Genomic DNA, 23,509 nt, shown 5'->3' on the forward strand with positions numbered 1-23,509 from the left:
CTACACGGAGATGTTTATCTTGATGCCTGCGTATCTTGACAACTCCTGGTGTGATTGTCCTCATCCTGGCCCTGCTATAAGAAGATGCAGAAGATGCTGCTGTCTTGGAGCTTTCAGACCCATGGAGTCACCATAACTGTGCAAAAGCAGAGAGGAAAGAGTCGATGCTGAGTCAGGGGTCCATGGGAGGTGGGTTGCAGAGAGACTTGGGGCGAATGGACAAACTGGGACATAATAGGATGTAATAGAAATGGCAAGTCCCTTGCTCTGAGCCTCATTTTTTTTTTTTTTTTTTTTTTTTGTCTTAACCTTAGTTGTTGGGTTTTTTGGTTTTTTCTGTCTGAACAACAGAGGGAATAGTGACTCCCACCTCAGTAGACTGAGTCTACGGTGACAGGCCCTGGTACATGTTGGTTTGGGGATGATGGTGGTGATGGCGTTGCAGTATAGATTTACAGTAATATCCTCCGATGCACCGTTTGCACAGGACAGAGCCGTTGGGTGGTGACGCTGTCTGAACTGTGTTTTGTAGATATCCACGACAACGACGCAAGCTCAAGCAGCAGCCAACAAGGCCTCATGAGCACCGCCAGGTGGGCCACCTCCTTGGAGAATCTTCTGGAGGATCCGGAAGGCGTGACAAGATTTAGGGTCTGCCTTTTCATTGTTCACTGGAACTGATGTCACAGGGAAAGCTTAGCTATGTGTATGGTGGGGGGTGGGAGCAGAGGGACAAGGACAATGTTTAACACTGTCTGCTCCAGCTAGAGACTTAGAACTGTTCACCTCCCCTGACCACTTCGGCCTTCCAAAGGGACATGCAGCCTCTGTCTCTGGTTTTCATATAGTTAGTGGGGAAGGAGACGGGGCTGATGGGGGAGGGTGCGAGTGTGGGATCTGGAGGAAGGATTTCCAGGACTGGTAGGGATAATCTGGGTCTCTCTGGCATGAAAGTTTGTTCTCTCCGGTCTCAGACCCTCTCTGGATGCATCACCACTGTTGAGAGAGGCTGGATGGTAACTAACAAAGTGAAGCTGGGGAAGGAATCTCCCAAAGGAGGGCTGGTGGACAGGAAGGGCTGATGATGGACAGGAAGGGCTGATTATCGGTGAAATTATTAAGGCCACTCCACGTAGTTAAAAGGGAGGTTTATTAGTGGCGTAACTTACAAATGGGATAGGTAGGTCGCAGGGTCTGGGGAAGATGTAGTGCAGTTCGGCGGTGTTCTCTGGAGAACTCTGCTCAGTCTACCTCTAGCGTCCAGGGTCCAGGAACTAAGAGAAGGCGGCGCATCTGGATCTCGGGTCTTCAGGGCCCTCTCTTAGCCCCACCTTGTAGGCGTGATAGTTACCAAAACCTCAATGGGGGTTGGAACTTCCAGACCAAAGCTGGAATGGCTACCCACTACAGCTGATGATGGACAGGAAGGGCTGATGGACAGAGAAGGGCTGATGATGGACAGGAAGGGCTAATGCTATCAAGAAATAACTTTTCCTGCCAGTATGACTGCTGCTGTTCATTGGAGGGCCACACCGATCTTTGGCAATTTGGCTTTTTAGGTGATGGGCCAAGGTGTTGCTGGTCCTCATGGGGCTCCTGGGGTGGAGAGTAGAACTGTAAGCATTGTCTAGATACCAGGGAGGTTTGAATGCAGCTGCAGAGCTGACCATGTGCTAACTCTTTACCAGCAGTCCTAGGAAAGCACACCTCCAACTTAAAATGGTCTCCGTCACTGTGATTTGGACAGGCTTAATATTTTCTTTCCTTTTGTTTAAAAAAAGGGCCTGGCTTTGGAGGAATGCACTTTGTCTAAACAGTGTCTGGAAGGGGCTGATAGATCTTCCACTTTAATTTACTTTTGGTAATTTATTGTCAGCTTAGAAATGCGACTAGATTCTCCGCTTCATTTTTATTCTGCCCTGCAATGTCAAAACCATTAAGGTGAAATGCGTAAGAAATTCTCGCTTCAACATTAAACACGTTCTTTGTTTTTCTGGGTGGAGTTTTTTCAAGGGATGATTAAACCAGGTTCCTCTGTCCGCTTTTGCCATACCAGCTTTGAAAGGAAGCTCGTGTTTTCTCAGCGCTGAACGCTAAATGACTCCTCTCCCCCTTTTTTATATGTAGGAATTTCTGAAAAAGGAATTCAGTGAAGAAAATGTCTTGTTTTGGCTAGCATGCGAAGATTTCAAGAAGGTGGAGGACAAGAAGCAGGTACTTCTCTGCCTTCTGCTTTTGTGATGAATTTTTCCTCTCGTTATGCCGTCACAGCTGCCTGTTGCCTGGATCTGGGAACTGCCCAGGCTGCCCTGATTCATACTAGATCTGAGGGGAGATTTCAGCTCCTCAGTTGGTACCTAGTGCTGACCAAATACTAACAGTTTTTTGGTTTTTGTTTAAGAGCACGTTAGCCGTTTCTGAAGAGAGCTGTTCAAGCAGGCCAGCATTCCAAGTAGATGTAAACATTTGTTATTTGTAGTGTGTCATTTCGTTGACTGTTTTCTTCATAAATAAGTCACGAGAGTGTCTCCCCAAGGTGACACTGGTGTTGTCAGGCATGATTAGCAGATGTGTGGCTGTAAAAGCACCCTGTTCATCAGGCGATTCTTTGTGAACCCCCAGGAGCCGACAGGCATTCTATGTAGGAAGTTTCTGACTTCTCCCAGAGGTAGCCTTTAGTTCTCAAGCAGCCACCGAAGGATGGATGCCAGACAGGTGGACCAGGTGGGGTTCGGAAATGACCTCTCCTTCTTTCTAAGGGCTACCAAAGGCCGCAAGTCCTGTGAAAGAGTGCGGATTCTGGGCAAGGCTGTTGAAGTGAGGGGAATGGGGGCCAGCAGAGGATGTCCTGTCCTGCTTCCAGCACCTGGATTCAGTGCTCCCTGAGGGCCTTAAGGCCATGCTTATAGGCTGCTTCAGTCTTCAGCCCTCTGCTGGGAGTGCTCCAGGCCTCGGCTTCACTACCCTTGTTCTTCTGTCCCTGGGACCTGGGGGACCCCTCTTCCCAAAGAGTCTTCTCCCAAGATTGGACATTTGGATTCTTTTTTCCATCTGGTATTGGGGATTTAATCTAGGGTGTGGTCCATGTTGGGCAAGCATTTACCACTGAGACATGTGCCCAGCCTCGTTGTACTGTCTTTTGTCTCTTTTGACAGGGTCTCACTAAGTTGTCCAGGTTGGCCTTGAACTCACTCCCAAGAGGCTACTGTATCTGAGTAGCTATGACTACAGGCCTGTGCCTGTAATTCTAAAGTGAAACCACCTAATTTGTCAACATTGGAACTAATTTTAGTTTATAACCTCACTGTCTTAGTCACTGTTCTGTTGCTGTGAAGAGACACCATGACCAAGGCAACTTACACAAGAAAAGCATTTAATTGGGGGGGGGGGCATTGCTTGCAGTTTCAGAGGGTCAGTATATAATCATCACGGTGAGAAGCAAGATGGCAGGCAGGCAGGCATGGAGCTGGATCAGTAGCTGAGAGTTTACAACCTGATCCGAAATGAGACTGGTCTTGGCATGGGCTTTTGAAACCCCCCAGTAACATAGCTCCTCCAACAAGGCCACACCTCCTAATCCTTCCCACACAGTTTACCAACTGGGAACTAGACATTCGAATAGATGAGCCTATGGAGGCCAATCTCTCTGAAACCACCACACTTGCCCTCCAAACAGAACATCTCTCCAGACAGATGTAGCTTGTAGGCTGCCAGGTTTGGAGGTTCTGTCTCAAAGCTGGAATCTCCAGGGCCAGCAGCCATGAACTGTTTGCCGACAACAGCCTGGAAAAGGCGCCTTCCTGCTGTCTTTCAAGGGTCTCTTCCCAGGACGGAGCAGCCTCTGGCCCTTCCTCCTTGGAATGGACAAGAAGTGAATCTGAGGTGGGTTCCCCTGGCTTCGGTCTCCCAGGCTGGCCTCGCTCTACTGGGAATGACTGTGGCTTCTGTGGCTTTCTGCCATTCTCTCCCCAGAGCATCCTTGTTGGAGAAGGGACTTAGGGAGGGAGTGGGAAGTGGCACCAGCATTGGAAAGGTAGGCTTCAGGGTTGAGGTCCCCTGGGAAGGAGCACACACCGTTCTCCTCTGTCCCCAGCGTTGAACAGGCCTCCGAGAAGTACTGCTGTTTGCTGGCCTTGTGCATCTGGTGTGACCAGCATCGTACCATGAACATCTAGCTCAGAGTAGGTGGCCAAGCGGATGTCCTTCGTCTGCCTTGTTCTTTGATGGTCAGGCAAGAGGGGGACCCACAAGAGAACAAATCTATCCTTGTGCCCCAGACAGGAAGCCAAGGCCCTGAGTAGAGCTGGGCTTAAACCATGATCTGGAGCCAGCCAGCCAGCCCCCTGCACACCTGCCCTGTGTGTGTCTGTTCTCGTGGAGTGCCCAGTCCTTGCAGAGTGCCTGCTCAGTGCCAGGCATTGTGAAAAGCCCTGGAGACACGCACCTCATGGACAAACCAGATAAGCTTCGTTAAAAGCTCTGCAAGTGTGATGCATGTAGACACCAAAAGTGGGAAGCCTAAGGGCAGGGGAGTCACCAAGGTCTACTGGGAAGTGAGTTGTAGCCTGAGACCTGCAATGGTGGTTGGGGAAAGGGAACCAGGGATTCTAGAAGCAGGAACAGCGTATGAGAAGACCAGCCTGGAGACAAGAGCGGGGCGGGGGGTATCCTGTTTGCCAGGGGGTCTACTGGGCTGTGTTTGAAGATAAGGGTAGGTATGGCTGGACCTGAGAATGGGGGTGCATGGCAAGAAGGGACCCCATGCCATGGCCCTGGAGAGTCCCTATGGGACCTTGATGTTGTATGTGGCAGATGTAGTATTGGGTGTCACTGCTCTGTTATAGACTACAGAAATCTAGACTAAGCAGCCCTTCTCTTCACCCCCATGTCCCCATTACTGGGCTCTGGAAGGCTTGTGTCCCCAAGTCTGGAACATAACCTAGTGATATAATGAACGCTGAGTTGATTCCCCGCCTCTGCCCAAGGAAAAAAGATGCGTGTCTCAAACTTTTCTTTGGACCGTGACAAGTCAGGCCTCCATCTTATACATTTCTCAACACTCTTCCAAGCTCCAACAGAACAGCTCACCAAGCTTTGAACACTCGGCGGCTTTTCTAGCCCAAAGTTCCAAAGTCCTTCTACAATCCTCCACAGAACCCCATGGTCAGGTCTGTCACAGTGATACCTCACTGCGGGTATCAATTTCTGTGCTCATTAGGGTTCCTAGAGCCGTGATGAAGCAAAAGCAGCTTGGAGAGCAGAGGCTTATTTGGCTTACACTTCCACATCAAAGTCCATCACTGAAGGAAGTCAGGACAGGACGTCAAACAGGGCAGGACCCTGGAGGCAGGGGCTGATGCAGAGGCCATGGAGGGGAGCTGCTTACTGGCTTGCTCAGCTGGTTTTCTTATAGCACCCGGGACTACCAGCCCAGGGATAGCACCACCCACAATGAGCTGGGCCCTCCCACATCAGTCACTAATTAAGAAAATTATGGTTTGTCTCCAGCCCAGCCTTATGGAGGCATTTTATCAATGGAGACTCCCGCCTTACAGATGAGTGTAGCTTGTGTCAAGTTGACCTAAAACTAGCCAGCACAGCGCTGCTGGGAACAGGGGAGCCACTGGTGACACTGGCATGTCTGGGTCTTGGTCGAGGCCACAGCACTGAGCCTTCATGCTGCTATCATTCACGGATGCAGGGGTGTGGTCTGAGAGGTCAGTGGCAGCCCATGTTAGGCTGCAGTGTGTTGCATCAACATGCAGAGCCAGCCTCTGCTTCTGGCCCACAGGCTCTCCTGGTCCAGCTGCTGGGGAGGCAAAACTAGGCAGTCAGCTCTGAGTTACTGGTTTCCAGGAGTGGAGGAGGAGGAGGAGGCAGGCCCTGCAGAAGGCACCTAACTGAATTTCACAAGCAAACTTACCACATCTGCCCCAAAGAGAGTGTGGGAGGCTTTCTCTCTCCCTGCAGTCAATTGAGGCAGCTGTGAGCTGATGCAAATCAGACTTTCAAACCTCTGCTGGTTTAAGGACGATTCTGATGATTTGTTTTTCTTTTTCTGTTTTTTTTTGTGTGTGTGTGTGTGTTGTGCGTGTGTGAGTGTGTGTTGTGCGTGTATGCATGAAGTTTTTTTTTTGTATGTGTGTGGGTACTCATGTACATGTGAGAACATGCATGTGGAGGCCTGAGACTGATGTGAAGAATATCCTCCTACTCTTCCACTTTCGTCAACGAGATGGGGTCACTCAGTCAAACCCAGAGCTGGTTCAGATGGCTAGTCTCCCTAGCCAGCCCGCACTGACTCTCTTTCCCAGCCTGACATTGCAGGGAAGCAGCATATGGAAGTTCCAGGGATTTGAATTCTGGTGCTCACACTTGTGTGGCAAGGGCTTCACCGCTGAGCCTCTCCTCAGGGAATATCACACTCGTTTATGCTGAGCATCTTGTGTAATTTACTTCTCCATCTTTTATAGTCTGTCTTTCTGTCTCTCATGCTCATGAGTTCAGGCATCTTTGTTTTTCTTCCTTTCCATATTATCCAAGCATCTAGACCTGTGCTGGGCACACCATGTGTCTCTTCCTCTCCGTGGGATGGAGGTGTGACCTCCACTCAGGCTGGACTCTCACCTTGTCCTGAAGCCTGGCCATGACAATGAGCTTGATAGATGAGCATACATTCTAGCTCGACGGGACTTTTAACTCTTTGAAGCCCCGGAGAGTAGAACAGCCCGAGTCTTGATTGTCTTCCCTGGTCTGTGCTCCACTGTGACCTCACAAGCTACTGGGCAAAGAAAGGCCATGGCTTAGGAAGGTCCAACATTGCATGCATCAAGGGAATATTGAGGACTTTGGGAAAACGGGGAAGTGACATTTCTCGCCTCCTGTCCTCAGGTTTTCTTTGTTTCTTACACCTGCCATACTTTCCATGTATCTGTAGTTGGCAACTTCCATCCCTCTGTGGTTGAAAATCCTTCTCTCATGTGCCCTATGAGTTAGCATGGGATGCATGCCTAGCTTCTAGAGCAATTCAGCATTTATAAAACCACAGAGACGGCGTTAGAGAGACGGCTCAGCAGTTCAGAGCCCAGGCTACTCTTCCAGAGGACCAGAGTTTGGTTCCCAGCGTCCCTGTCAGGTGGCTCACAACCATGTGTAACTCCAGTTACAGGGGATGAGATGCCTCTGGCCTCTGTGGGCACCCGCAAATATGTGCACAACCCCCCATACATATACAGATAATTAAAGATGAGAATAAATCTTTAAAAAGAACTCCAGAGAAAGCTCCAACATGGCACTCATTTTTTTTGGCTAACTCTGAATTCATCCATCCATTCATTCATTCTCTCATTCACTCATTCATCAGTCAGCTCATGTACACTGAGCCTGTTTACTGTGTGGTAAGTATTGAAAAGTACCTGGCATCGTACAGACCACATGGAGAATGGGGCGGGGAGGTAGGGTAGGGACCAGTGTCCTGTAGCTAGAGTTTTCCTGCCTGGCCCACAGTCAGGACAAATCTCTCTCACCTGCCAGCCCCACAGCCCCTCAGACCTGACCAAGTAAACACAGAGACTTATATTGGTTTCAAACTGTATGGCCGTGGCAGGCTTCTTGCTAACTGTTCTTACATCTTAAATTAATCCATTTCTATTAATCTATACCTTGCCACGTGGCTCGTGGCTTACCGGCATCTTCATATGCTGTTTGTCATCATGGCAGCTGACAGTGTCTCTCTGACTCAGCCTTCCACTTCCCAGCTTTATTCTCCTCCTTGTCCCGCCTACACTTCCTGCCTAGCCAATGGCCAATCAGTGTTTTATTTATTGACTAATTAGCAACACATTTGCCATACAGAACATCCCACAGCAGTGTCCAGTGTTCACAGCTCTGAGAGCTGTGCCAGCATTTAAATATGACAATCCCTTGTATTTTAATAGTATTTCAAAGCTTACAGTTATGGGAGTCTGTGGTAGTATTATTATTATTATTTTGGTATATTTTGTTTAACTCTACAACTTGATCTCATACCTGGCTATATTTGGGTGTGATTTTTTTTTTTAAAAAGGTGTTTTAAAAGAGTTTAAAAGGTTCCTTAAAAGAAGTTTGTTCTCCATGAGTGAGTGGGTTACAAAAGAAGGGCACATGGCCTTCACCCTCAGTACCCTCCAGAACTCAGGGGCCATCTAGTTTGGGTACTGTCTCTCTGACCACAGCCTGTGATGTGAAATTTTAATCCATTTTCCCCATGGGAGTAGCAGGGTCCACGCTGCACCTTAGGAACTCAGTGTGATGCTGGCCCCTGTGCTTGCTGCCCGCTGCCTCTGCCTCTCCCTGCAAGATGGAGTTGCCGGGTGCAGGCCTGGGGAGCCCAGTCAGTGAGCTAATAAAACAGCAGCTCCCCCTCCCTCCTCCTTTCCCCCCTTCCTTCCACTGGAGACAGGATCTTGTAGTGGTGGTATGTTTGACGAACGTGTGGGACCAGAGAAGGATGCCAGGTGCCATCATTCTCCGCCTCATTCTCTTCAAACACGGTCTCTCACTGGACCTGGAGCTCATCAGTCTCCAGCTAGGCTGGACTGCAAGTCCCAGTGATCTTCCTGAGACAAGATCTTACTCTACTGCCCATGCTAACCTTGAACTCTTGGCCTCAAGCGATCCTCCTTTCTACGGGTGCCTGCCACCATATTTTTGTTTTTGTTTGTTTCCTGTGAAGGCCCTTTTCCCCTGAGTTGAGATCTTCCTTGCAATTTTTTCTTTCCTCCCTTTTCATCTCTTTGGATCTTGGTTCCTACATTTATATTCATTTATTTATTTTTAAAGATCCCAACTTTATCTTCAGATGGTCCTTTTGGACTTGCCCTGCTTTTGTGTTTTTTCCCACAGACAGGGGCCCTTCAGTCCCTTCCCGGTGGGCTGCAAGCCTGATACGTTCGTAAACTGGGCACATTTCCGTTCAGTGGGCCGGGAAGGCTCTGCTGGGGGGTCTGTATTTGGAACTCACCTTGACCCCTGTATTCATCCTGGCAGCCCCTCCTTGCTCTCATTTTCTGGGGCCCCCCTCACTCCATTTATTTTATTTTCACTTTCGGAGCTGAGGACCCAAGTGCTCTACCAGCCCCGAATCCCATCTTTAAAATTATCTTTATTAGACTTGTTCACTTGATATGTGAATGTTTTGTACCCACATATGTAACTGCACCACATGAGTGCTTGGTGTCCGTGGAGGTCAGAGGAGGGCCTCAGATCTCCCGGAACTGAAGTGGTTATGAGCCGCCGTGCGGGTGATGGGAATTGAACCTGGAGGACACACAAGTGCTCTTAACTGCTGAGTCATCTCTCCAGCACCCCTCGGCCCCCCATTAAAACAATTATCTCTATTTCATGTGTACGAGTGTGTGTCTGCCTCTATTTTATGTGGATGAGTGTGGGTCTACACGTGTGTTTGTGCACCATGTGCACACCTGGTACTCACGGAAGCCAAGAGAAGTCGAATCCTGGAATAGCAGTTAAAAAGCTGTTAGGAGCTTTCACCTAGGATGAAAATTTCTTTTTATGTATTTATATGAAGCCGTGTGTGTGTGTGTGTGTGTGTGTGTGTGTGTGTGTGTGTGTGTATGACTGTGGAAGTCAGAAGGGGACATTGGCTCTCTGCAGCTTGAGTTACAAGTGCTGTGAGCCACCCACGCTGGGAGCTGGGATCCAAACTCCAGTCCTCAGAAAGGGCAGGAAACAGTCTTTTTTTTTTTTTAATTTTTATTTTAATCAATTAATTAATTAATTTGAGAAAGTCTCACCAGAGAGCACACACAGTTACAGAATCCAGGGCAGGACTCAAATTTAGGGAGGGGCTAGGAGAGCACAGGACCCGGAAAAAGAGAAAGACAGAATCGGAGAATCTTGAGAGAGCAGGCCTCTCTGGTGAGGGAGCAGGGTGAAGCAGGCAAGCAGGCGAGGTAGATGGGACTGGAGCCAGAGAGGCATCCCGCGGAGACCCCCGGAGGGGCTTAGCAATCAGAAGCAGCCATGAGCCCCCAGGCACCATGGCCTGAGACACAGGTTTCAGCTGAGAAGGGGGAGAGAGTGGGTGGGAGGACTCTTCTCTTGAGATGCATCTGTTGAAATTGGGAGTGAGGAGGCTGTTTGCGATGATGGGGAAGTGGAGTAAAAGCTTTTACAGCGGCGGAGGACCAGCATGTGCCCTAATGGGGGAGAAGAGACCACACTGCACCTCCTAAGTGCCGGGCAACCCATTACTTTGCTGTTCTGAGCAGATGGGTGTCTGGGGCTGTGAGGGAAGTGAATTCACTTCTATTAAACCGACTTTGGTTGGGAGTAGAAATCGAGGGCCGACGTCCTACCCAGCGTGGCTGCAAACCAGGCATTGTGGAACCTGAAGGAAGGCAAGGCGCTGGCTTGTGTCTGGAAGGAGCTGGCTTCGGTGTCAGAGACTGGACACATCTGTCTTTCTCAGGGAAGGGAGGACTAGGGTGTGGGCGGCGGCTGGACTAGAGCTGCCTTCACAGACCTAGGACTGCCTCCACCTTCTGTTCTCATTCTTACAGCAGTTAGAACAGGGTTAACACAACTCTGGAAAAACCTACCAGAATAGCTCAAGTGGCCAGTTCTTCTTTTGTGCTCGGTGTTCTCAGCCTGGACACCAGGCCTTCCCGTGACTGGCCTGTGGTCAGCAGCCCCAGAGCTTCCCTTTTCGGTCACACTTCCTATCCTAGCCCAGATAGACTCTGCAGCTCACTCATTCGATTACACTCGCTGGGTCAGCACAGGGACTCATCCTGTTCTCAGAGGCCGACGAAGGGCAGCTGATAGGAGAGCGTTGGCTGAGAGCCAGGGTTTGGACATCTGCAGCCCTGGCACCTGCTTCCTCTCCCCTGCGCCACCTGCCCCCAGACTGGCGTCTCAAGCTGCTCACTTGCATGTCTCATTTTCAGAACCACTCAAGATTGCCTGAATTCATGCGGGCCATGTGTGTGCATCCACGCATGGCAGAGCGTCCGCATGCCTGTGGATGTCTTGGGGAGGGGAGGCATGCAGACTTTCACATGCAGTTTGCTCTTCTGGCCGACTGAAATTCTACTTTCATGAAGTAACTTTAAAACAGGAAGTGGGTTTCCAAAAATGCTCCCTTCTGACAGAATGCCGGTGGCGGGAGAGGCTCATGGCTCTGGAGAGCCAGTGGGTCTTTGAGAGACGTGAGGTTCCAAACTGCTCCTCCGGGCCTCATGATGGTCCCCAGACCTATCCTAGAAATAGTCGTATTTATCTTAAGAGGCTCCTATGTCTTTGAGTTTGACATTAATTAATTGCTCCTGTAGTCAAGAAAGAACAGACACAGGGCTTTGAGTGGTGACCCCACCTAGGCACTGTTCCTGTACCAGCAGAGGTATAGTCAGGCCTCGGCCTCATGGGGTCTCTTGCCTTCTAGCCTCTGGCATGGAACAAGCTCATTTTTTTTTTTTCTGTTGTCAAGCACTACTAATTGGAAACTTCCAGGGATTTTCTGAAAACCCGAAGTTTTCAGAGTCTGTTTTTCCCTCAGCCAAGCTCTGCAAGCATCCTTAGAAGCTGAGGGCCTCTCTGGGAGAGAAGTGTTTTCTTAGGGCCTCCTGACCTCCCCCATCTCCTCCACAAACCACAGCTGTGTGCTGCACACTAAAGGCATCTCTCCACTGCCTTGCTCCATGGGGTCAGACGGGGCCCCGAGAGCTGAGGTTCACACGGTAGCTGTCTTGGCTGTGGGGAGGCAGGTGCACACACATGTCCTTCCTTTTCAAGAAAGGGGGCCTCAAGGGAGGTTCTGGTGGAGAGTCTGCTGCACTGCCTGAGGCATTTGGAAGATGGTGCATACTGTAAAGTCTCCTTCCATCAGAGAAGGTCACGGCCCTGTCAGGGTTCTCAGTGGCTCCCGCCATGGGGTGGGTCACCACCCTGCCAGAGTTCTCAGAGCCAGGAGAGTACAGATGAGTGAATACCTCACTGGCGCTGCCTCTGGGATACCACCATGCTTTCCAGGGGGGCTGCACTAGGGACTTCTGGGCACACAGTGAGTGTTCTCCGCATTACTTACACTTAATGTTTAGTTACTTGAAGGAAAACGCCCTCTTCTGGAAGACTGACAAGCCATGTACCCTGGAGAGCTCATGGGACCTGAGTAGGATTGAAGTCTGGAATTAGATCGTCCTGATGTCACCTGTCCTGGCCCTGGTTCTCACCAGGAAACTGGCATTAACAGGAAGACCAAGAAGTTAAGGGGAGGGAACAGGCCTATTGTGTCTGCAGTACAGCAGGTGCTGGCCATGGTGTGTGTGTGTGTGTGTGTGTGTGTGTGTGTGTGTGTGTGTGTGTGTGTGTGGTTTCACGGGACTTGGTTTGTCCTGGAGAAACACATGTAATAAAAAACTTCATTTGAGTGTATTCATAGTGCTGTACAGACACAGCCACTTACTGATTCCAAATCCTTTCAAAACTCCAAAGAAAATCCTCATGACCATCACCCTTTGTTCCGGGCGGTCAGAGTCTAGTCCAGGTGTTTCCAGGTTCTCAGCCGAGGAATTGAAATAAAGGTGCAGAAGGACTGAGAAGTAGCAAGGAAACCACTCCACAGTGGAGCTGTAGTCCTGCTCAGAAAGAAATGCTCCGTCCAGAGTGCCAGCAGAGACTGGGCATGGTGGCGCACACTTTTAATCCCAGCACTCAGGAAGCAGAAACAGGTGGATCTCTGTGAGTTTGATGCCAGCCTGGTCTACAGAGTGAGTTCTAGAACAGCCAGAGCTAGATTGAGACTCTGTCTTGAAAGAGAGAGGGAGGGAGGGAGAGAGAGAGAGAGAGAGAGAGAGAGAGAGAGAGAGAGAGAGAGAGAGAGAGCAGGTCACATGAGTGAGAGTGTATTCAGGGGCCCCAGGTTACTGCATGGGATTACTTTGATGGGGTCTAGAGGAAGGAGGGGCTGGTTACTAAGGGCTGTGTCATGGGTGGTTCTCTATTTTGATTGACATGTTCTAAGGTACAACTTTTACTGTGCTTATCTCTTCCCATAATGCATCTGATCTGAATCACATGCACACTGGGTTGTACATAGGCATAAGATGGTAAATAGAGGATTCTCTCTAAAAATTCACTTTGAGGACACAGTCTGCTCTTTTGCTCATCTGCCCAAAACTAGTTCAGGACAGAATGGCCCCCGACCAGTGTCCCTGGTTATGACTGGAGTGTGAGTGAACGGAAACCTGAATGAAGTTTGGAGGTTGTTTGTGTAGCTCAGTGCAGGTGGGGGTCCTAGGTCACTAGGCACATTGTTAGGATAGCGGTGTGTGTGCACAGAGCACACGTAGGTGAAAGCCCTAGGCTGCCAATGCGTTATTGGAAGAAGGGTGTGTATATATCTCAAACTGAGTGAAGTCCCAGGTGGCTAAGCTGTTCCTTGTGCTCATCCACCTCACCTTCATCCCCATTTCTTCCTCCTACAATCCCTGAGCAACTACTAATCTTTCTGTTTCTGGGGCTCTGCACATTCTAGGTGTTTCCCCATGAACAAGATTCCACAGTATGCAGCTCTGTGGTTGCCTTCCTTCATGTAGCTAATCAGTTCCAAGGTTCATTCGGGTTGGAACTTTGGCCAGCAAGTACTTCGTTCCCCCTCAAGACCAAGTAACGTTTCCGTGAACTCTGAATTTGAAGGCTTCACAGGATAGTCCCAAGTCACAGTCGAATGTCATTTTTTTTTTTTTTTTTTTGTTTTTGAATGATCAGTGTAGCAATTTTGTTTCAGGAGACTTGGCTGCAGATGCGTTAGTAGGTATGGGATAGGCATTAGTAGGTATATGGGATAGCATTAGTAGGTATGGGATAGGCATTAGTAGGTATGGGATAGGCCAGGCTGCTCTGGGCCCTCTCAGGGAGCTTGGCTCTGGACAGCAATAGCTCCCAGCTGCAGTTCTTCCAGGGCTGGCTGGAGGGTGGAACTGGCTTCAGGCCAGGAAAGGCTGTTCTAATGGGTAACAGTCCAGCTTCTCTGTCTCCTCCAGATGCAGGTAAAGGCCAGGGAGATCTACATGACCTTCCTATCCAATAAGGCCACTTCGCAAGTCAACGTGGAGGGGCAGTCTCGGCTTACTGAACAGATCCTGGAAGAACCGCACCCTCTGATGTTCCAGAAGCTCCAGGAACAGGTAATGTGACCTTCTTGCTCGTGCCTTGATCTGAAAAGCTACGGATGTTCACTCTAGGCCTGAGGGAATTCTTCAGGGAAATGCCACATTCCCCAAGAAATACCTCATCCAGCTGTGGTGGCTGAGGTTACTGAGCCCTGATTGGTGAAGGTTGGGGAACCCTCGGTTCTGAATTTGGACTGGATTGACTCTTGCTCTGTGCACCATTTGAACCACTGGGTGGGATGGGAGGCTAGGTCTGTCTGAGGGACACAGGTTAAAGAAATGTTGTGACACCCACTGACGGGAGGGACAGCTGGGCAAGCCTCGAAGCAGCGGCAGGGGATCTACGGCTGTGTTTGTACGAATGGCCAAACCGCTCCCTCACAGCCAGTGGCCCAGAGCTGTCAGGAAATTTATAATGCGGCCTCTTGGTCATAACGACAAAAGGAAAATTTTGCAGTATATTCCACTTAGAACCAGAAGAGGTAAGTTTAAAAAACGGACATGTTAAAGAGGTAAACCTTAAGTTTTCTGGCAGAATTTCTTATGAGGAATAGTCAATAAATGTCCCTAGACACAAGGGATGTGACCTGAAATTCAGACCTGGATTTAAAAATGTGTGTGCACATCTACAGTCTGCCGTGAAATGTGACGTCCACACGGGGTCAAGGCTACACTTCTGCCAGGAAGGCAGATTGAGGCTAAGGGACCCATGTTGAAGAAGTAACATGGGACAGCTGTTGAAGGTAGAAATAGAAGATGCTGGAAACATCCACGAGGATTCAAAGTAGCTGGGAACTTCGAGCTTTTTTTTTTTTTTTAAAATTTGGTTTTTCGAGACAGGGTTTCTCTGTGTAGCATTGTGCCTGTCCTGGAGCTTGCTTTGTAGACCAGGCTGGCCTTGAACTCACAGAGATCTGTCTAGCTCTGCCTCCTGAGTGCTGGGATTAAAGTCATGTGGGATTAAAACAGCCTCGAGCTGTTTTTGTACAAATACACAAACACCTGCCTCACTGCCTGTCCTGAGGAGGCCACTCACATAGAGGCCCCTCCAACGTGAATAACCCAGTCACGTGAAGGGTGCGTTAAAACTGGTGGTGGGTCCCACTCCCAGGGTTAACTGTTCAGAGCTGTAGGTCATGTGTGGTGTGGGACCACCTCCCCGTGTTCCCAGGGAAGGCTGGTTTTGCAGGTCTAAGGCTGTACAGTGTGGAGAGTTCTGTGTGTTGGCTGAGCCTTCGGGGAGGGGCTTTTTGATCACCTGATGCCTAGAGCCTGGAGTAGCGGTTCTCAACCTGTGGGTCACGACCCCTTTTTTGGGGGGGCTCACATATCAGATATTTACATTATGATTCACAACAACAGCAAAATTACAGTTATGAAGTAGCAACGAAATCATTTTATGGTTAGGGATCACGACAATATGAGGAACTGGATTAAAGGGTCGCAGCTTTAGGGAGGCTGCGAACCACTGGCCTAGAGAATGTCCCAGCCACCGTGAGGCTTCATCTTTGCTCATCATCTGATAGAAAACAAAACACCTGGCAGAAATACAAGCAGAAGCACTTTGAGAACAGTTTCCAACTGACACAGTGGCGATGTAGATCCACGTAAATTCTGAACCAAATCTGGGTGTTGAAGGAACTCTGGGTCTCTGGGGGGACTTATTAAGGCCCTCTGCAGGAGTAGCTTTGAGCTATGGGCATAGGTTTGGAGAGAGAGGCAGACAGGGAAAGGCAGTTTTTGTGACGGTAGCCATGTGGGCACCTCTGTCTATGCTGGCCCTCAGGATCTTCTAAAAGGCTCTGTCGGGTGCTTTAAAATACATCCGGTGTTGAGAGCTTGGCCAGCTATTAAATTCTACATTATCTGCAGCAACAGTGCCCGTTCCTGCTGGACCACCCCGAGAGCTGTTGTCTCCCTTGGCGTGAACTCTCATCTATTCTCCGACAAGTGTTCTTAGCCTCGTTTTGTTGACAGCAGAAGCAAGGCTCAAGGAGTTATAATGGCTTATTAGTTAAGGCACTCAGATAGTAAAAGTTGCTAGAGGCCGATTTTCCATCCACCTGCCTTCCAAAACCACGGCTGCTCTGCATCCCTCATAGCCTTCACGGTCTTCTAGTTCAAGGGCAGCTTCTCTCCACCTGGCAGAGGCCCATGATACCCTGGGGACAGAGGGAGTTCAGAGAGCATGTGAACCCAGGCAGTTGCTTAATGGGGCTCCAGAGACCAAGGTGGGAATTGAGAGGAGAGAGGCTTGTGGGATTCCACACAGTGGCCTGCACACAGTGTCAAAGATCCCCACAAGACATCCAAAGTGGAGCCAGCTGCTGTGATCCGCACACAGCCCAGGCAAATGTCTGCTGGGGGGCTGGCTGGTACAGACAGGAGACACGTGGCAGAAAGGGCGATTTTTTTCTTTCTTGAATGACAACATAGTTGTTATTCTGAGACATAGTTCGGCCTCAAACTTCATTCCTCTGCCACACAAATGCCAGGGTCACAGGTGTGTGCCACCACACCTGGTAAGTGACAAAAGTTTTAAAAATACTTTTCTATCTACCTGATAGTAAAAGGCACTTGGGAACAAAAGTCTATTGAAGGCACACCCCCCCACCACCACCGTGATCTCACCTGGAGATCGTCACTAAACAGCATTCCATCTCGAGATGCCCATCTTTCATGTTCTATAAATAATGCACGCCACCACACTCGTTACCAGTGCGGTTCAAAGTTTGACTGTAAAGGAAGTGCTTTTATATCCTGTTGTGAAGCACTGTGAGAGAGAGAGAGAGAGAGAGAGAGAGAGAGAGAGAGAGAGAGAGAGAGAGAGAGAGAGAGGGAGAGAGGGAGAGAGAGGGAGAGAGAGAGACACACACACACTAATTGTCCTTCTAAGGTATAGATGGGTGGATGAGAAAAAATTGCAGCCATCCCATCCCTTGGTATCTCTGGAGACTTGTTTGTTTTTGCTCTTTTACTCTTTTTTTGTGGGGGAGCCATCACCCAGCTCCCAAATAAATCACACATGGAGGCTTATTCTTAATTATAAATGCCTGGCCTTAACTTGGCTTGTTGCTAGCCAGCTTTTAACTTAAATTATCCCATCTACCTTTTGCCTCTGGGCTTTTCCCGCTCTCTTACTCTGTGACTTGCTGTGTAGCTGGGTGGCTGACCCCCGGAGTCCTCCCCTTTCTCTGACTATGGCTTCTCTTTTCACTCCTATTTATTCTCTCTGCCTGCCAGCCCCGCCTATCCCTTCTCCTGCCTCACTATTGGCCGTTCAGCTCTCTATTATACCACCAGGTGTTTTAGACAAAGTAACGCAGCTTCACAGAGTTAAACAAATGCAACATAAACAAAAGTAACACACCTTAAAATAATATTCCACAGCAGCAACTGGTTGCAGGAACCCTCCTGCTGCACACATGCGCTTAGCATCTTCCTATCAAGCAGTGGTAGATGATGTGTAACCTGTACACATCTCCCCACGTGGTTTAAATCCAGTCTGCCATAGTACCATGCCTGCCATCACATTCTGTTTCTTAGGGAACTGTGACAGGAAAGGACAGCTTGGTACATGGTCAGCTTTTGTTTTCTTGGGGAAGCAGAGCACTGCTTGTGCAGCCTGTGCTGATTTCCTGAGGTGGGGAGAGCGCTGGAGGCACCTGGGCTTTGCTTCATGTTGGAAATCTCTGTCGGGGGGGGGGGGCCGAGGCACAAAGGGGCTCAACATCACCCACAGTCTTTGCTCCCACAAAGCCTCTTTGAGGACCCTGCTTTCTTAAGCGAGAGACATTAGAGGGAAATGTGATGGAGACCCCAAGATTTTAAAAACGTTTTTATTTACTTCTTTACACATGCGCGCACACGCGCGCGCGCACACACACACACACACACACATTTGTGTATGTGTGGCATGTAGAGGCCAGAGGTCAACGTTGAGTGTCTTCCTCAGTTGATTCCCTCCTTATTTTTTTTGCAAGACCTTTCTCATTGGCATGGACCTCATGGATTGGACTAGATTGGCTGGCCAGGGACCCTCTTGTCTGCACTTCTCCGGTGCTGGGCTTACAGACATGTGTCACCATGCCCAACTCTTAGGTGGGTGCTGGGAATCGGAACTCAGGTCCTTGTGCTTGTTTGGCAAGCGCTTTATTGACTGAGCTCTCCCCCATTTATAAATTCAAGGTCTCACTAAGCCTCAGTCACAGTTTCGGCTTCGCCATGACCACCGTGTGGCTTAAGGTAGGCCTATCTGAATAGGCTGCTAACCTCTGCTTTCAGCCATTGTCACCAGGAAAGCTTTAGGTGGCCAGCCACTCATAACGTGGCCTTGTTCTGATGCTCTCGGGGAGCATGGTGGGGCAGCATGGCTTTCGTGGGACATAGCTGGAGCTAAAAGCAAAGTGAACATCCTCCAGCTCAGATTAGATGGCCCCGCATCCCTGCACCCTTAGAAGAAGAGCCTCTTAGGTCCTTTACTCGGGTTCTGCTAACTCTTGGTGTATAGACAGTTCTAACAGGTTCTCTAGTTCAGAGCAGATTTGAAGTGAAATACTGGTAGGGGCTGGATGGCAGAAAGCAAGGCCTACAACCAGGGAACAGGCAGACAGTGCTACTGAGCATTAACCACAGCACAGTGATCCGGGGCCAAAACACATGGGGCCCATGTTCCCACACACCCAATGTGGGCTTCTCTGGACTCCAGGATGGTAACGGCGCTCACAAGACACCAAGCAGAAGCCAGCGATGGTCAGTGTATTGTGTGAAGAGTGCACTGTGCGTGTTAGGAAGCTGAATTCCAGTGAAAGCAAGAGAAGTGAAGGGCTTATCTCTCTTATCTAGGAAAGTCCCCCTTGGAATAAGGGGAGAGATGACTTCCTGATTTAATTTCTAAGTTTGGCTCAGCTGTCTGCCCAGTGGTGACTGATCAGGAGAGGTGGAGGTTGTACTGTGTGCATCTCTTGGGTACTGTAGTCCAGTGCTGGGAGCTGTGCTTCACAAGGAGCAGGAAGGGAGGGAGAAGCGGGAAGGAAGGTGGTTCCCTTTCAGTCACTCGGCTTCTTTAGTGACTACGCTAAGAGCTCTTTGTGCTGCAAGGAAGTCAGCTCCTGTCCATCCACGAGGACAAAGACAAATGCCGAGAAGGAAACACAACACCCGAGAGATGGGCTTAGAACGTCTGGAAGGGGCTAGGAGGGTCCCTTGGTCCCTGGAGAGGCCAGAACCCTGAAAGGCAGCAAATACCGGAATAGCTCTGGGAGGCAGGATGTTCCAGGAGAAGCCAGTGCAAAGGCTCTGAGGCAGGTGTTGGCTGGGTGTGTTGTTGGGAAGGTCATTGTCCCTGCAGAGTATCTGAGTGATGGGGGATGGGGTGGGGGCTTGTTGGATCCTGGGCTATGGTAATTGTTGAATGGAGGAATTTTGAAATTTAGCTTTTTTTCTTTTTTAATCATGTAGGTTGGTTGCACTAAGAAAGTTAGATCTTGAAAGCTGGACTGCTTGGCCCTGATGCCCAGCCCTGGTTGTCCTGCCCTCTCCTATCTAGGCTAGAGAGTACACAGGACTCAGTACAGAGCCATCCATATCACTAGAGGGTCAACTGGTGGCTTTGGCTTCCTAACCATGGCTTATCATTGGTCGTTGGCCTGGTGCTGGCCCTCCTCCCCATCCCAGTCTCAGCCCATCACTTCCTGGATGCTGGGCTCAGAGTCATGGTCATGATCACTACATGATAGATTAACTCTTGGCATCAGAAGAGGGAAGTAGGGGTTCAGGGCCCCCGTCCTGCCTCAGACCCCACACAGGTTCTGCTTCTTAGTGTGGCTTCTGTGTCCCCACATGTAACATAAGGACTCCCTGCTACACCTCAGGTGAAGCTAACATGCTTCTCCTCTTCCAGAAGGAACCCTAGGCTGCTACCTACAACAGCCCCAGCGTGCTGCCAGGATGCCCTCATCCTAGGAAGTGCCAGTGTCTAGTCAAGGCTCAAACGCAGCAAAATGACCTCCACAAAGTGCCAGGTTCCCAGCTACAGCCTCAACAGAGGAAGGAAGCAAGAATGGGCCCTTTGCTCAGTGCTGTTTCTGAATCCCCCTAAAGTGTGTTTCTCATCCTCTTATTCCACATCATTAGAAAGGGAGTAGCAGCCGGGCGGCGGTGGCGCACGCCTTTAATCCCAGCGCTCGGGAGGCAGAGGCAGGTGGATCTCTGTGAATTTGAGGCCAGCCTGGCGGTCTTTAGAGCAAGATCCAGGACAGGCACCAAAATTACACAGAGAAACCCTGTCTTGAAAAACAAAACAAAACAAACAAAAAAAAACAAAAAGAAAGAAAGAAAGAAAGAAAGAAAGAAAGAAAGAAAGAAGGAAAGAAAGAGAGAAAGGAAGGAAGGAAGGAAGGAAGGAAGGAAGGAAGGAAGGAAGGAAGGGAGTAGAACGGTGATGGGAAGGGTTTCCCACCTGCTGGAGATCACCCCAGCTCCCCTGTTTCTCCTGCTGGAGTTCACCCCAGCTTCCCTGTTTCTCCTGCTGGAGTTCACCCCAGCTCCCCTGTTTCTCCTGCTGGAGATCACCCCAGCTCCCCTGTTTCTCCTGCTGGAGATCACCCCAGCTCCCCTGTTTCTCCTGCTGGAGATCACCCCAGCTCCCCTGTTTCTCCTGCTGGAGTTCACCCCAGCTCCCCTGTTTCTCCTGCTGGAGATCACCCCAGCTCCCCTGTTTCTCCTGCTGGAGTTCACCCCAGCTCCCCTGTTTCTCCTGCTGGAGTTCACCCCAGCTCCCCTGTTTCTCCTGCTGGAGTTCACCCCAGCTCCCCTGTTTCTCCTGCTGGAGTTCACCCCAGCTCCCCTGTTGTTTCTCCACATAGGGCCTTGGTCTGAGCTCCCTGCACCACCATTGTCCTTTCTGGGCTGTGGTTGGCAATCAGAGCCAGAGTGTATGGCATCTCTGTCTCGCAGGTACTGTTGACATTCACTCCCAAAGATCAAACCCAGCCTAGAGACGCGCAGTTTCCAGGGTGGCCATGAGTTTTTGTTCCAATGGAGAGTAAAGGGTTCCACACCTGTGTGGCTGGGCGCCTTCGGCGGGGTGGGGCGTGAAGGACTTTCAGACTGACCTTATAACTTTACGATAAGTGACCCCTTGTCATGGCAGAGATGCAGGTTCATTGCACTTTCAATTTGAGTCTCACAGACTCTAGGGAAGATGGGATAGCCCATACTGCAAGAGCGGATTTTGCCCTGTGCAGAGGGTCCTTCCGACTTGATCTCTGATCTTCTTGGAGTTCTGACCCACCCTTGGCACGTTTACGTGCCTATGAACTAGCTGTGCTGTCCAGATCAACAAAACCTTTCTAGGGACTCAATCATGCTTACAGGGCAGGGTCTCCACTCTGCCTGGCACTATCCTGCCATCTGCCAGCTACGCTCAGACCTCCTGGGTGCACCCAGTCCTTCTTCAGAAGAGGGACCTCCATTTCACAGGGTGGGCACATCAGTTCTGTAGGTACAAAGAGAGAGACAGAAACAGAGACGAAAGAGACAGAGATAGACACAGAGAGAAACAGAGATAGACACACACAGAGAGAAAAAGAAAGATTGAGAGAAACAGAGAGACAGAAATAGACACACACAGAGACAGAGAGACAGATTGAGAGAGATAGAGAGACACAGAGAGATAGACACTCACACACACACACACACACAGAGAGAGGGAGAGGAGAGAGAGAGAGAGAGAGAGAGAGAGAGAGAGAGAGAGAGAGAGAGAGAGAGAGAGAGAGAGAGAATGCTCTAGAAAGAGAAATCCCATTAGCAAACTTTGTGACACTGAAAGATTTAAGTTTTTCCTCCTTATGTGGGTTGAAGTGACCTAGAGAAAAAAGGAGGTAGGTATTTTGTTTAGCCCTTCTAATGTACTCGATTCTGAGGTGATCCAATATTTATCAGGCTCAGAATACAGTGGAGGGAGGCAGTGGATTACCCCGGAGTGGCCCCTGCCCAGAGGCCGAGGGCTTCTGCAGAGTCCTTCCCTAGAGCAGCTTGTTGGGCACTGCAAGGGTGGTTTTTTTCCCTTGCAGCTCCATCTGGGGTTTGAGGAGGCATGGTGGGTGTCTGGGTGATGCAGGGACCCCGCACTGCAAGGTGAGGGGCAGGGCACAGTGGCCCAGACGCAGGATGCGCCATCGCTCTGTCCTCCCAGTCTGTAGCAGGGAATCCCAGGCAATGGGGCTGAACAGTTTATAGTGCAGGCATGCAGACGTGAGGCCTGAAGACCAGAAACCCTTGCTAAGCCACATCTGTCTTGGAAAAAAAAAAAAATCCCAGGAGCAGCCCAGCTGCCTACTCACGGCTTCTGCTTTGCCCTCCGGAGACTAGTCACCCTTGGGCTGTGCTCAGAGGCCTTCAGGCCACTTCCGCCTCTTCCTCTCCGTCTGGGTTGTTTCCATTTTCTCCTCTTCCCCGCAGGTGTCTGGGACTCCGACCACATTGTTTAGGTCCTGGTCAGTTGGGCCGGTGGGGGTCAGCTTTGCCTGTCAGAGGCCTGGTTTTATAGAGACAACTAAAGGTCCTGGGGCCCAGCTCATCTCTGCTGGAGCCGATGTTCCCTCTCACCTTGACCTTGAACTGCTGTCTTCAGAGCTGTGAGGGAGTTCACGTCTGTGCCTCTGTTTTGGCAGTTCCCTGGTGTTGTCCTAACTGTCTGCCAATCTCACGTGTTTTCAAACAGCAAAGCCTTCTTGCACAGCTAGACTAGGAATCTGAAATCATCTGTGGGCAGGGGCTGGGCTCCCGATGAAGGATCCAGAAGAGGATCTTACCCTCCCCTTCCAGCTTCTGGTCAGTTGCTTGTCGTCCTTGGAATCCGTAGGCTGTGGCTATGTCACTCCTGTCTCTGTCGCCGTTGTCAGATGGGCTCCTTCTTTCCAGGTCTCTCTGTGTGTCCTGCCCTCTTTGGGGAAGAACCAGTCTTTGGATCGGGTCCCCCTACCCTGTAGGGTGACATCAGCTTGCTAGCCCTAACTAGAGCTGTTTCCAAATCAGGTCATGTTTTGAGGTTCTAGATGTATAAATGTTTTCAAAAACACCGTCCAACCTGCTGCTAGTTTTTGCAACTATTCCTTTCCCTCCAACATATTCGAGGTCATTGTTTGAAATTCAGTGCATTTTTGAAATTAGATATTCAATCACTTAATGCTTGGGTTTTTGTTTTGTTTGTTGGCTATGTTTTTTTTAACCCCCCAGGCAGGGTTTCTCTGTGTAACAGCCCTGGCTGTCTTGGAACTTGCTTTGTAGACCAGGCTGGCCTCGAACTCACAGAGATCCCCCTGCCTCTGCCTCCC

The 23,509-nt window shown here is 49.9% G+C and overlaps 1 protein-coding gene across 2 annotated transcripts in view; it reads left to right on the forward strand.

Annotated features, from left to right (window-relative positions):
- Positions 1-23,509, forward strand: part of Rgs10 (regulator of G protein signaling 10) — a 44,149-nt gene that overhangs the window by 15,904 nt on the left and 4,736 nt on the right. For both annotated transcript variants that reach the window (XM_059250705.1, XM_059250711.1), the window contains exons 2-4: positions 533-651; positions 2,128-2,214; positions 14,043-14,186. In XM_059250705.1, coding sequence (XP_059106688.1) covers positions 533-651; positions 2,128-2,214; positions 14,043-14,186 — 350 coding nt within the window. The remainder of the gene's footprint in view (positions 1-532; positions 652-2,127; positions 2,215-14,042; positions 14,187-23,509) is intronic.

Source organism: Peromyscus eremicus, chromosome 1 (assembly GCF_949786415.1).
Source record: "Peromyscus eremicus chromosome 1, PerEre_H2_v1, whole genome shotgun sequence".
Classification (NCBI taxonomy): domain Eukaryota; kingdom Metazoa; phylum Chordata; class Mammalia; order Rodentia; family Cricetidae; genus Peromyscus; species Peromyscus eremicus.